This window comes from Heteronotia binoei, chromosome 13 (assembly GCF_032191835.1).
Source record: "Heteronotia binoei isolate CCM8104 ecotype False Entrance Well chromosome 13, APGP_CSIRO_Hbin_v1, whole genome shotgun sequence".
Taxonomy (NCBI): Eukaryota; Metazoa; Chordata; class Lepidosauria; order Squamata; family Gekkonidae; genus Heteronotia; species Heteronotia binoei.
The window spans coordinates 47,456,493-47,471,227 of NC_083235.1; the positions used below are offsets into that span (position 1 = coordinate 47,456,493).

The following is a 14,735-nucleotide window of genomic DNA, read 5'->3' on the forward strand; positions in this document are numbered from 1 at the left end:
ATTACATAAGAACATTCCACAACTGTTCATGGAAATGTATTTCCAAGTAACATGTTTCAAATGTGATATGTGTTCACTTATGCAAGTGTGTCCATCTCAATGTATGGACATGAGGATACATTCTTCTCCATAATTATACTTTCTTCTACAGATTTATTTGCATTGTCCATGTGTAGGTGAGCATCCTCACATATAACCTTCCACATGCCCTACTGTGAATATGCATGCTTATGCATACATAATATATACATCCATTAAAGAGCTGCATATTTGTATGGATACAAATACATATGCATAAGTAATAGTACTTCACAATTGGCTACTGTAATCCTTATATTCATTAGCATGTATATCAGCAAGCATGCACAAAGCTAAGAAGTTCCGTTTGCATGAGCACTGAATTGTTTGCATGCAAGTGTAGATGAGACAGCTAATCTGGAGCAATAGGCAGTGTGCTAGATTTAGACAAGGGAGACACAGGTGCCAGTTCCTGCTCAACCATAAAGCCCACTGGATGGATTAGGGTGATATTGGTTCAAACTCGACCTAGCTTAGCCTGGGGCAATTAAAACAAGGCAAGGAATATGGTTAATAGCACTTTAAAATGAAATCTACACGGGTTTGAAGGGTGCATACCTGCATATGCACATAGGCTTTTGCCCGTGTGCAGTTGTTAATGTACCTCTAATGGACCTGGATGCTTTTGCATTTGGGCAAGGTGTTCTGGACTCCAGAACATACATCTTGTGGCTGTTTCCACTAAGAAAGGATGCCTGTCATCTCCTCAGCCTAGGCTGTGCTAAGGCCCGCCTAATTCTCAGTCCCGGGCTGATCCCATCGGCCTCTTTCTACCCCCCTTTCCTCCCCTCTGCTTCGGAGACTCCATCAAAAAAGCCGCGGGGGTGGGGGAGAGACCGATTCTTCATGCAGAGACTGGGGAGAAATGTGGCTCAGGACCGGTTTCTGCCCCTGGCCCCCATACACAAGTTTCTAACGTGCAGAGCTCACGCGCGCGCCCCTCCGCCCCCGAACCCATCTCCGCCCCGGATCTTCGGAGGAGGGGGAATAACAAAGCAGCAGACATTACCATGGCCGAGCCTCGGATCTGCTGGGCGTGCAGGCGGGCAGCTCGGCCCACCCGGCAGTAAGGGCGGCTGCGATTGGAGGAGGCGGGCTAAAGGCGGGGGGGGGGAGAGAAAGGCAGGCAAACCCCATCCCCTGGAAAACGGTCCGCGGAGGGAAGGGAACGCGGCGGCGGGCCGGGAGCACGCAGTGTTTGGAAGGAGCTCAGCCAGCTGGAGTCTGCTTACCACGCCCTTCTCTAACCTCAGAAGTCATTCGGGAGAAGAACGCCTATGGACATCAGTTGAGCACAGAATGTCTATGAATATCGATCGAGCACAGGGAAATCATCAACACAAAGCAAGGTCCTCCGACCTTCGCAATGCAACACCTGACGGTTCCGGGTGACGCTGAGCGTCAAGTCCTTATTGCAAATTCCTTAAAAAAAAAAAAAAAGTCCTATCCTTCCTCGGAGGAACTCATTTCGATAAACCTCATTCCTCCAATCCTCCATTTTATCATCTCAGCAACCTAGATAGGTTGCGAGAGTGTGTGCAGCTTATCCAACATGAGTTTCAAGAGAGGGAATCTGAAAGATCTCTCTAATGAAAGTCTAATACTACAATACACTGTCTCCAGTATGAACATATAAAGCTTCTGCCTACTGGGACTTCTCAGTATTACCTACTCTGGTTGGCAGCTGCGTTCCAGGGTCCCAGGTAGAGAAAGGTCTTTCCCAAGACCTATTCCCTTTGGTCATGAAACTGGAGATGCCAGGAATCAAGCCTTCATAACTAAGCATATGCTGCTGTTAGGAGCAGCTAGAGCAGGGGTGCCAAACTCATTTGTTATGAGGATTGGATCTGAGTAAGTGAGACCTTGTTGAATGCCAGCAGGTAGAATGCCAGCAGGTGGGTGGGGGCTTTCCAGTGTTTTGCACTGAGTGTCACATGTATGATTATCTGCCCACAGGACAGAAGTCTTGGGTGTGTGCTCGATGCAAGGAGCTCCTGGTACTCAGGGAACGAGTTTGAACCTTTGAGGCCAAGGTGACTGACCTGGAGAAGCAGAGACAGTCAGTTAGGCACTTGAAGAAGACTCTCGGGGACGTATTAGATGGGTCCCACTCTGAACGTGGCAGCCCCGTTGCTGCCAGGGAGCATGAGGGTCGAGAGGGAACAGGGCACTGGGCTGAGGATAAGGGGAATGCGCCCTCAGAAGGGACCTCTTCTTCAGTTGGTGAACGGGTATCCTTTCGCACCAAGGAACCATCCCTGGGCAGGGAGAGAGTAGTTGGTGATTGGTCTTGGTAGTTGGTAATTCGATCCTTAGGCAAGTAGACAGCTGGGTGGCAAAACTGCATACTGACCGTATGGTGACTTGCCTGCCTGGTGCAAAGGTAGCAGACATTACACGTGTTGTAAATAGGCTGATAGACAGTACTGGGGAGGAGCCAGTGGTCGTGGTGCATGTTAGCACCAACAATGTGGGGAAATGCAGTCGTGAGGTCCTGGAGGAAAAATTTAGGCTGCTAGGCAGGAGACTTAAGGCCAGGACCTCCAAGGTAGCCTTCTCAGAAGTGCTACCTGTTCCACGTGCAGGGCTGGAGAGACAGGCACAAATTAGAAGTCTCAATGTGTGGATGAGACAATGGTGTAGGGAGGAAGGGTTTACGTTTGTTAGGCACTGGGATGCTTTCTGGAACAAGTGGGAGCTGTACAAAAGAGACGGTCTCCACTTGTCCCCAGATGGAATCAAGCTGCTGGCGCTTAAAATCAAAAAGGTGGCAGAGCAGTGTTTAAACTAAATCTTGAGGGAAAGCCAACAGGAGATGAAATGTCTCTGGTTCGGGAGGACTCATCTCAAAGAGATGAAGGGTTAGCTGTTACTTTTTTACCAGGTACTGGATCAGAGTTGTCCACTGAGATGATGACAAACGGTATGGACTGTCTGCCAAAGTCTTGAAGCAGCAGGAAGAAGGTTGCAGGCCTAGCTTGCCTGGGAAATTATAGATGTTTGTATGCAAATGCTAGAAGTGTTGGAAGTAAAATTGGTGAGTTGGAATGTTTAGTGTTGGGGGAAAACAGACATTGTGGGAATTTCAGAAACTTGGTGAATTGAGGAGAATCAGTGGGACACGGTGATTCCTGAATATAAGTTATATCGGAAGGATAGGAAGGGAAGGGTTGGAGGTGGGGTGGCTCTGTATGTCAGAGAGGGTATACAGTCCAGTAAGACTGAGGTCAAAGAATTAGATTCCCTTCTAGAAATGCTTTGGGTCGAAATAGAGGGCCCAAAAGGAAATTTAACTATGGGAGTTTGTTATCGCCCACCAAATCAAAAGATAGAGGATGATTATAATATGATAGAAGGATTAAAGATAGCGGCTAAATGTAAAAACTGTGTCGTAATAGGTGATTTTAACTATCCACATATTGATTGGGTCAATATGTGTTCAGGTCAAGAGAAAGAGATTGAGTTTCTAGATGCTCTCAATGACTGTGCTATGGAGCAGATGGTCACAGAACCTACCAGGGGTGGGGCAATCCTGGATTTGGTCCTAAGTAATGCCCAAGACTTGGTGAGAGATGTAAAAGTGATTGCACTGCTTGGGAGCAGTGACCATAACGTTATTGATTTCACCATTTGTATAAATAGGGAGTTGCCCCAAAAGACCAGCACAACCACGTTTAGCTTTAAAAGGGGTAAATTCTCTGAGATGAGGAGGCATGTGAAGAGGAAACTGAAAGGAAAGGTATATACAGTCAAAACCCTTGGGGAAGCTTGGAGGCTATTTAAAACTACAATCCTAGAAGCTCAGATAAAATATATACCACAAACAGGTATAAGAAAACGCCTGCATGGCTAACAAACAAAGTAATGGAAGCTGTAAAAGGTAAAGAGGACTCCTTTAAGCGGTGGAAAGCTAGTCCAAGTGAGATTAATAAAAGGGAACACAGGCTGTGGCAAATCAAATGCAAGATTGTGATCAGGCAGGCAAAAAGGGACTATGAGGAGCATATTGCAAAAAACATAAAGACCAATAATAAAAATCTCTTCAAATATATTAGAAGCAGGAAACCAGCCAGGGAGGCAGTGGGGCCCTTGGATGACCAAGGGGTAAAAGAATTACTGAAGGAGGATAGGGAAATGGCTGAGAAGCTGAATGCATTTTTTGCCTCAGTCTTCACTGTGGAAGATAAGAAGTGTTTGCCTGCTCCAGAACCACTAATTTTGGAAGGGGTGTTGAAAGATCTGAGTCAAATTGAGGTGACAAGAGAGGAGGTCCTACAACTGATTGATGAATTAAAAACTATTAAGTCACCTTTGCAGATGACACTAATACATCCAAAAGTTCTGAAAGAACTCAAAGTTGAACTTGTGGATCTCCTGACAAAAATATGTAATCTTTCATTGAAATCTGCCTCCATTCCTGAGGACTGGAAGGTAGCAAATGTCACCCCCATCTTTAAAAAGGGTTCCAGAGGAGATCCAGGAAATTACAGGCCAGTCAGTCTGACTTCAATACCGGGAAAGTTGATAGAAAGCATTATCAAGGACAGAATGAGTGGGCACATTGATGAACACAAGTTATTGAGGAATACTCAGCATGGGTTCTGTAAGAGAAAATCTTGCCTCACCTGTTACAGTTCTTTGAGGGGGTGAACAAACATGTGGACAAAGGGGACCCAATAGATGTTGTTTACCTTGACTTCCAGAAAGCTTTTGATAAAGTTCCTCATCAAAGGCTCCTTAGTAAGCTCAGGAGTCATGGAGTAAAAGGACGGGTCCTCTTGTGGATCAAAAACTGGCTAATTAATAGGAAGCAGAGAGTGAATATAAGTGGGCAGTCTTCACAGTGGAGGATGATAAGCAGTGGGGTGCCGCAGGTCTCAGTACTGGGTCACGTGCTCTTTAACTTGTTCATTAATGATCTGGAGTTGGGAGTAAGCAGTGAAGTGGCCAAGTTTGCAGATGACACTAAATTGTTCAGGGTGGTGAGAACCAGAGAGGATTGTGAGGCACTCCAAAGGGATCTGTTGAGGCTGGATGAGTGGGCACCAATGTGGCAGATGAGGTTCAATGTGGCCAAGTGCAAAGTAATGCACATTGGGGCCAGGAATCCCAGCTACAAATACAAGTTGATGGGTTGTGAAATGGCAGAGACTGACCAAGAGAGACATCTTGGGGTCGTGGTAGATAACTCACTGAAAATGTCAAGACAGTGCATTAGAATGTTGTGTAGGTACATTAAAAACCTGAGTGAGAGAGTGTTTTCCTGAGGCATGCACTGCATAAAACCTACCTCCACCTCGTTCTCCTCTGCAGGCTAGGAGGGAGAAAGTAGAGAAAGAAGTACTTTTCTCCCTTTCTCACAATACAAGAATTTGTGGGCATTCAATGAAATTGCTGAGCAGTCAGGTTAAAATGGATAAAAAGAAGTACTTCTTCACCCAAAGGGTGATTAACATGTGGAATTCACTGCCACAGGAAGTAGCAGCGGCTACAAGCATAGCCAGCTTTAAGAGGGGATTGGATTAAAATATGGAGCAGAGGTCCATCTGTGGCTATTAGCCACGGTGTGTATATATATATATGTGTGTGTGTGTGTATATATATATATATATATATATATACACACACACACACACATATATATTGGCCACTGTGTGACACGGAATGTTGGGCTGGATGGGCCATTGGCCTGATCCAGCATGGCTTCTCTTATGTTCTTATGTGTCACACAGTGGCCAAAAACCCTGACCTCCCTAGGCTCCATCCCCAAATCTCCAGGGGTTTCCCAGCCTAATTTTGACAATCCTACCTCCGCCCCGTTCCCCTCTGCAGGCTAGGAGGAACCTGGCAACCTTGGTGTGTAACTTACTGTAATTACTCGGGGGGGGGGGGGGGTGTTGTCTTACATTCACATAACTTGTATGTTTTGGTAACTTTTAAAAGGATGGTTACCTCACATTTCAGGTTGTCTTCTTTTTGAGTAAATACAATAGTTGCATTAGAATGTTGTGTAGGTACATTAAAAACCTGAGTGAGAGAGTGTTTTCCTGAGGCATGCACTGCATAAAACCTAATACCCAGCAATTCCTTTTAGATATTTACCTCAGATTATATGTTTTTTTTCTGAAATAAACTTTGTCCTTTTTATTAAACATCTGTTGTGTCTGTCACTGCTATATTCAAGTCAAGTTCTGATCCCTTGAAATATTTTTTTCTCTTTTCAAATTGCTCATTGGGAACCCCAGTGAAGTGGGGACAGGTGGAAAATTATACTGTGGTGGAAGTGTGGGAACTGTGGGAAGATGGCTAGCCCCCAGGAAATCTGTCACAGCATGTAATTCTGCTGTGCCTCTTCAGAATGACTCAAAGTTACCACAGAATTAGCTTGCTCCAGGATAAGCAGATCAGAAAGAAGAAAGGGCAAAGACATGAAATCATACATAAATGGATTCACATGAGCCTTTCATTACTTAATTTATTGTGCTGCACAAACAGTTGCAGTTCTCTTGTAACATAGTCATGAGCCTCAGAAGTCCGGAATTTACTGTCCTAGCTACTACATTGAGGTTAGATTGTTTGACTAGAACTGGGGAGACCCAAGTTCAAAACCCAGTTTTTAAATGAAATGTATTGTTTGGTCTTGGGTCAGCCTCACCTACTTCAAAGGAATGTTAGAAGGATAAAATGGAGGGGAGAATCCCTATGTCAGGGGTGTCGAACTCATTTGTAATTGTTATGGGGGCCAGATCTGACATAAATGAAACCCTGTTGACCCGGGTCATGTCAGGTTGGGCCAGGCCATCTGTCTACTTATTTAAGATTAGGTAGCAGAGATATAAACTTTATAAGGTAAACAGACAAACACAAATATATATTTTTAAAAAACAAAATATGCTTAAAACATTAGCACTCATTGGTCCTAAAGGTGCTTTCTTTGTATTTCTTCCATGGGATCCAGGGAACTGGGCAAAGGAAGCTGTGGCTCTTTCTTTCCTTCCCCAGGGGACCGGGGGGGGGGGGAGCCTTAGCCAATTGAAGGAAGAGAGGCTTGGCTCAGTAGCTCTGCTGTGCAATTGAGCAGAGAGCCTGGAAAAATAAGCTCTGCCTCCTCCCCTTCTTCTCCAAGGGAGGAGTCTCAGCTAATGGAGAAAATAGGTTTTGCTCTGTAACTCCTGTGCAATTGAGCAAGTCTTGCAAAGCAAACCATTATGCAAAAGGAAGCAAAATATAGGGAAAAGGAAGCAGATGACAACCAGTTGTTGGAGGGCCTGATAGGAGCACTCCAGGGGTCTCCCCTGAACGGCATGTTTGACACCCCTGCCCTATATGTTATTCTGAGTTCCTTGGAGGAAGGACAAGATAAACATACATGAAATTAATTCATAATATTTGAAGAGGCAGCTATTTTTATGTTAGGGTTGCCAGCTCTGGGTTGGAGGGGGTTTTTTTTGCGGGGAGGAGCCTGAGGATGGTGGGGCTTGGAAAGGAGAGGGACATGTATGTGTTGGAAACTTGTACAATGTGTGTTATTGTCTTCTGTAAAATAATTTCCCTCCCTTTTTTAAATAAAGAGCAGTTGTGGTTATTATTTATTTATTTATTTATTTTTGTTAACTTGTATTCCACCCATTCCCACGAACGGGCTCAGGGCAGATCACAACAAAAGTTAAAACAATTAAAAACTTACATACTAAAACCATAACAGTACAATAAAACAAAGCAGCATATATGTCGTGGTGGTGATTTCTATTGGGCACATTCTATAAATCAATATAGCTGTAGGCCTAAGGATGTAATAATATTAAGATAGCATCGTGACAGACAAGGGAGGCCAAGCAGATGGAATAAGGGCATTCACTGCCTCAACCAAAGGCCCAGTGGAATAGCTGCGTCTTGCAGGCCCTACGGAATGGCAGTAAGTCAGGTAGGGCCTGGATCTCCACAGGGAGCTGATTCCCCCAGGCCAGGGCCAAGGTGTATCCTGGATCCTAAGCAAGAACTCACAATTATTGTTAAATCTCCTGGGCTGGAGTTGGCAGCACCCTGTGAGAGCACCTTTGGGCTGACCTCTCAACCCTAGTTTGGAAAGGGAGCCTTAAGTCAAGATGCATCATACATAGTCATGCTGGATCAGACCAATGAATGCCACGTCTAGTTCTGCACCCTGCTTCCAACAGAGGCCAGATAGATGGTATAGGGAAGCCCACAGACAGGAGCCCTTAGCAACAGCTTTACCTGCTGACTGCTCCTGGGCATCTAACAAGGCACTTTGGTCCCAGAAGTTCCATTTGGCTGACATGGCTGATAGCCATTCATAAACATCTCCTCCGTTAATGTGTCTAACCCTCTTTTCAATCAATATATGCCAATGGCCATCACCACATCTCATGTCAGTGAGTTTCATAAGTCAACAAGCCATTGTGTGGAAGTACTGCTCTACGTAAGCTTCATTCTTAAAGTGCAAGCATCCCCATTAGCAAATTTATTTGGCTAATAGAACAACTTGGCTAGCACTTATTGGAGCTTCAAAATTCCAAAACTTCAAAAGATCTGTAATTTTTTTTTTTTTTTGGGGGGGGGGGATGCCTAACTATTGAAACTGAAGCTTTCAAAGATTGTTATGTCTAGCTACCATGACCATAGATCTTCCTCCCATATAACTTGCTCTCTAATTCACTGTGATCAACTAATAAGAAAACACAAGCCTATTCATGTCGGGCAACAGGGCACCTTCTCCACCTTGGTCCATATAACTTGCAAAGGACATGCACTTCGTTATAATGATCACCTAGCTGGTACCTGGAATCTCATTAAATATCTGTCTGCTGTAGTTCAATGAGCACCAGTTTTTCCAGGCTTGAAGATCCCTCAAGTTTAGTCCATAACATCTGCAGCAAAAGCAAGACCTTTTTCTGCCTGAGACTTTAGAGAGATTCTGCCATTCAGAGAAAATACAATTAGAAGGGAAAGTGCTCTGACTCCATATAATGAATTCTGGATTGAAGGTAAAGTCAGCTGTTTCATCAGTATGCACTGTTGACAGCAGGTGGCACTCTATACAAGAGAGAGATGCGAGTGACTGAAGCTTGGGATGAGTTCTTGTCATGTGCATGGTAGTGAGAACTATTACTCTGGATTACACCTGGGGGGAAAAGTATGACATCAACTTTACAATTATTATAAAGCTGAGAAAAGACAAAGATCAGAAAGAAGCTCAGGCAGCTGTTCGTTAAGGATTAGAGAAGGGTTGTCGAACTCGTTTTTTACGAGGGACGGATCTGACATAAATGAGACCTTGTTGGGCCGGGCTTCGGGTCAGGCTGGGCCATGTGTGTACTTATTTAAGATTAGGTAGCAGAGATATAAATTTTATAAAGGACACAGAAAAACACAATTAAAGGTTTTTTTTAAAAACAGCCTTAAAACATTAGCACTTGTTAGTCTTAAAGGTGCTTTCTTTGTATTTTTCCCATGGGATCCAGGGAACTGGGCAAAGGAAGCGCTGGCTCTTTCCATACTTCCCCAGGGGACCAGGAGGGGGAGGAGTCTCAGCCAATGGAGAAAACAGAGACTATGCTCTGTAGCTTCTGTGCAATTGAGCAAGCCTGGCAAAGCAAGCTGTGATGCAGAAGGAAGCGAGAGAGGTGGGGAAGGAAGCAGATGCCCAGAGGCCTGATAGGAACCCTCCGGGGGCTCCTGGGTTGCATGTTTGATACCCCTGGATTAGAGCAATATTGACTGATTTATCAATTTTAAAAGTTCTGTTTAAAAAACAGCAATTTTTATCTTTCCAACATGACAGAAGATGCATCTTTAACAATAAACATTTAGAAATGCTTATCCTCCTCAAGGCATTTTTCCACAAGTCAAAAAGAAGCATCTTGGAGCTTTTGATGTTTCTTGTAAACATTTATTAATGTTAATAATGCTGGAAAGAGCATGAATCAACAGATCTGTGGCTATGGGCTAGGACTGCCAACTTTTAAATTGGCCCATCTAACAGTCATTTTAATATAACTTTGATCTGCAGCATTTACCAAGTTATTAAGAGCCAAGCCATGAAATGCTTCAGCTGCCTGTTTCAATTCATTAAAGGGACAAGACATTGTTTTCCTTGTCTGATTGGCAACCTTACTGTGGGCCAGAAAGACATTTCCCCTCCAGATGTCATGCTATTTTTCTGGTGTACAGGCCAGAATCTGAAGCTGAGGGTTAATTCTGATTCCCCACCACAACACACACACACTGTGCCTACACTGCTGGCAAAACTGGTGCGCAGTGGTTAGAAGCATCTAATGGACAGTGACATCATTAGTGGCACACTACATCCTCTTCTAATAGCCGTGCAATTTGGGCAGTTTTAGGGATTTGATTCTGCTGTTGGTTTTAATTATTCTAATTTTTTTTTGTCCACACAAGAAATAAAAGTGATGCTTAGGCATTTATATAGCATTTTTAAAAGGGTACAAAGATCTTCACATATAATGTCTTTGTAATCCTGTGTTGCTTCCACATGGAGGTTTTTCTTAGCTTCCAAAGTGAAGCAATTTTTTTCAGAGCTTCCAAGTGAAGCCAAGTTCCATAATCTCCTTGCAGGTGCCACTTCTCATGTATTTCTTCCTGCTGCACCAGCAGAGTAGTTTTTGAGGCATTTCTGAATATTGGCAATTACTATAATGAGCTATTCCACTTCTCTTTTTCAAATTACTACAGCTTTCATGGTGCTGTAGCTAGGACTGCCATCATGCAAGGGGGGAAATGTCCTTTTGTGCAGTGTTACTTACCTCTATGCCATTAAAAGCTGCAGCTGCCCATTTCCTCACATTGAACCTGTGTTAAAGAGACAGGACAGTTTTCTCCAGGCTTGTTGGTAACCCTAGCTGTAGCACATGCTTGACAAACAAAAGTGGGAGGGGTGCACAAGTCACTATAATAGCTGTGATGACTGGGCACACTGGGAGTCAATGCTTACAAAACAACAACAAAGAGACAGTTTTGATTGGGATGATGAAGAGAGGCAAAACTGTTTCCCCAGTCTAAAACGCCCATCCCAGTGGAAGTTTTAAATCCTGTGAGAAAGAAATAAAAAGCTGGTTCCTCTCTTTGTTTCCCCTACCAGGGTTTAAAGCAGTACATAGGAAAGGGTGCCATTTTTATTGGGTGTGGGGTGGTATGATACAGAATCATAGCTCCTAAAAATCCTCCTCTATCTGTTTTTAGGACCAAATTCCACTCCCGGAACTCCAGCATTGCATGTAATTTGGTCCTTATTTATTCTGTAACAACCATCCTTGCAAGGGCTTCCAAAGCAAGTGTCCTTAAAAACAAAACTTAAGAATATTTAATTAAAATTTTTCACAGTGGATCCAGTTGTACTTACAGAATAGGAGCCTCAAACATTCAGCAATATTTGTTATCTGGTGAAGTTGGCTGACAGAAGGAAGCTGCGCACTGGCAACCGGGGTTCAGGCACAGGCGTGAGTGCTCAGATCAAAATACATTTCACCCTCATTCAGAAATGCAACATTTACAGACTCAAGAGAATGGATTTTTGTCTGAAAACAGGACAGCAACTCTGGTAACTTTGGTATACCAGAGTTGATATATAACTCTGGTATAATGGCGGCGCAAGCAAGATTGGCAGTGAGCAAGCTGGGACAGTGTTTGTAATTAGTAATAGCTTGTGCAAGAAATGACTGGAAGATTGGATGACTGAAAACAGAAAGGTTAAATAGTGTAGGCCTTCTTTTGGATTATAAACTTATGACTTCGGAAGATAGACGAATAGAAACAAATAAAGAGAGGGAGAGACGGTTTTTAGCAGTGGACCCTGTTTAGATTCCACTGTGGCTGTCTCTTCCTTGAAGAAAGGGGGGAAAGTCAAGATATTGAGACTATAAAAATAGAAGACTTTTTCAGGACTGACTGTAAATTATAAAAACAAGAGGGAAGAAAGAAGGAAGAAGGCAGAAGAAGGAAGAAAGAAGAAAAGGAGTGTGGAAATAAGTGAGACTGAGTTCAAAATTAATTGCTTGTATTGACTGTATTGATTGTAGTGAACCTAATGCATTCTTGATTAACTTTAATGACAGAGAATGAATTGTTGATGTATTGAGATATTGATTTATTGATTTTTTAAGGTTCCTATTGAATATAAGGTATAGAGAGCAAGCCTTTTTGGAGATATAAAATACGAAGAATTATTGTTTAAAACTATTGTTTAAAATTGAGCACCAGGGTCTGGCACCAATGTGATTTATCTATATTGTTAAGTAACTGGTTTGGATTGTTGATAGTAATCCTGGAGAAATAATATAGGAAAATTAGGTGGACCTAATTTATATTGAATTGGCACTGAGAACTAATAAAAATATGGGAGATAAAGAGAGAAAAGAGAGACAGATGGAGACTAAAATTAAGAAACTGGGTCAGGGTACCTCACCAGGAGGCCCAAAACCTATGCCACCAGTGGATAACCAGGATGCCTTAGAGAAATTGCAGGCCATAATGGTGGCAGGCTTCAAACAAAACCAAGAGGCCCTGGTAGAGATGAAAACCGAACTTATGGGAGAAATTAAAAAAACCAATGAGAAAGTAGAGGACTTCCAAAAGCAACTTTTAGCAAATACACAGCAAGTACACAGTCTAGCGGCAAAAGTAGAAAATTTGGAAGATCAAAGCAAAGCCACTATAGTGACGGTACGGGAAAATAAATCTGACTTGGCTGACCTGGAAGATAGAGTAGCAAGGTTGGAAATGGAAAAAGCGGTATATGTACTACGGTTCCAAAATGTCCCGGAGGAGAGGGGAGAGAATCTAGAGAACAAAATTTTGGAAATATTAAATACAGAGGAGGAAGACTTATTGGAGGAAGGAAGGAGAGAGATTGACTGGGCCAAAAGAATAGCCTCCGCTCACACCAAAAGACTTAATCTTCCAAGAGAAGTACTGGTCAGGTTCTCTCGAGTCGTGACCTGTGAAAGAATTCAAAATAAAGCAAGAGATGATGGTTTGAATTGGAAAGGCACTAGCATCAAAGTTCTGAAAGATGTCCCCTGGTCGATCCGTCAAAGAAGAATTGGATACAAGAAGTTAACAAATTGGCTACTAAAGCATTCAATACAATTTAAGTGGTTGATTCCAGAGGGGATCTTTTTCACTTATCAATCTAAAAGATATAACATCACAACACTGGCAAAAATGGAGGATTTTTGGGATAGCTATGTAGCTCCAAGTAGCCAGGGATCGGATGCAGGAGAAGATACAAGTCCTTTGAAGATCTGCTTTTAATTCCTTACAAAAAAGTATTAGAGAAAATTCAGGAATCGGCTATAATTCCAGCATCTTGGAGGGAGGCATTGATATCTTTAATCTATAAAGAAGGAACGGAACCGTCAGATATCAAAAATTATAGATCAATCTCTCTCCTAAATGCAGATTATAAAATTTTTGCGACGATACTGACTAACAGATTTAAGAAAGTTATAACAAATATAGTACAAGAAGATCAAACTGGATTCATACCGGGGAGAATGATGCGGCAAAATCTAAGATATTTTTTGAACATCCTAGAGTACTATAAAGAGCATCCTGACAAGCAATTCACAGGTATCTCGCTAGATGCTGAAAAAGCGTTTGACAACGTGGACTGGAAATTTACTGGCAAGGCATTGGAAGCGATAGGCTGTGGCAAGAGTTTTAAGAAGCTCATAGAAGCTATATACACCAAGCAAAGCGCAAAAATTAATATAAATGGGAGCAACTCAGAATTTATCGAAATAGAGCAGGGGACCAGACAAGGATGCCCCTTATCTCCTCTCCTTTTCGTAATGACAATCGAATTTTTGATTAAGAAGATAAGAGACGACACTGGAATCAAGGGCTTGAAAATAAAAAATGAAGAATTCAAAATCCAGGCATTTGCAGATGACCTACTGTTCACCCTAGAAGATCCTATTTCTTCTATTGATAAATTGAAAACAAGGTTACAACAATTCGGAGAAGTTTCTGGATTTAAAGTTAATACGCAAAAAAACTAAATTTCTAACCAAAAACATGAATAAAGAACAAATTACACAATTGGAGGCTAAATCTGGATTTAAATACGAAAAGAGAATTAGATATTTAGGGGTCCACCTAACAAACGATCTGAAATCTCTCTATCGAGATAACTATGAGAAGATTTTTAAGGAAATTGAAGCAGATCTGGAGAAATGGAGAGATTTGCAAATCTCCCTTCTAGGGAGAGTAGCTACGATCAAGATGAACATTCTTCCTAGAATTTTATTTCTATTTCAGCTGATTCCAGTTGAGCTACCTAAGACTTTTTTTCAGAAACTTAATAGTTTTGGCCTTTATCTGGCAAAACAAGAAGCCAAGGATCAAGTTAAAAGTCCTCCAAGAAAATAAATTGAGAGGGGGTATGGCCCTACCGGAATGGAACTTATATTATAGAGCATCTTGTTTAGCCTGGGCTAGAGATTGGCTTTTACTGGAAAATAAAAGATTATTAGTATTGGAAGGTGCAGGGCTGACCAAGGGCTGGCACGCATATACCTGGTATCAACACCCTCAAAGAAATAGCAACTTTCAGAGCCATGAAATACGGAAGGCGATTTACAAGGTGTGGTTTGAAACCAAAAGGAAAACTTATACAT

General features: G+C 42.5%; 1 protein-coding gene across 1 annotated transcript in view; it reads right to left on the reverse strand.

Annotated features, from left to right (window-relative positions):
• PRPF40B (pre-mRNA processing factor 40 homolog B) overlaps positions 1-1,183 on the reverse strand; it is a 37,557-nt gene extending 36,374 nt beyond the window's left edge. Inside the window, exon 1 of the mRNA XM_060252605.1 lies at positions 1,088-1,183. Within this exon, the coding sequence (XP_060108588.1) occupies positions 1,088-1,090 (3 nt within the window). The 5' untranslated portion in view covers positions 1,091-1,183. The remainder of the gene's footprint in view (positions 1-1,087) is intronic.
• Between the last annotated feature and the right edge of the window lie 13,552 nt (positions 1,184-14,735).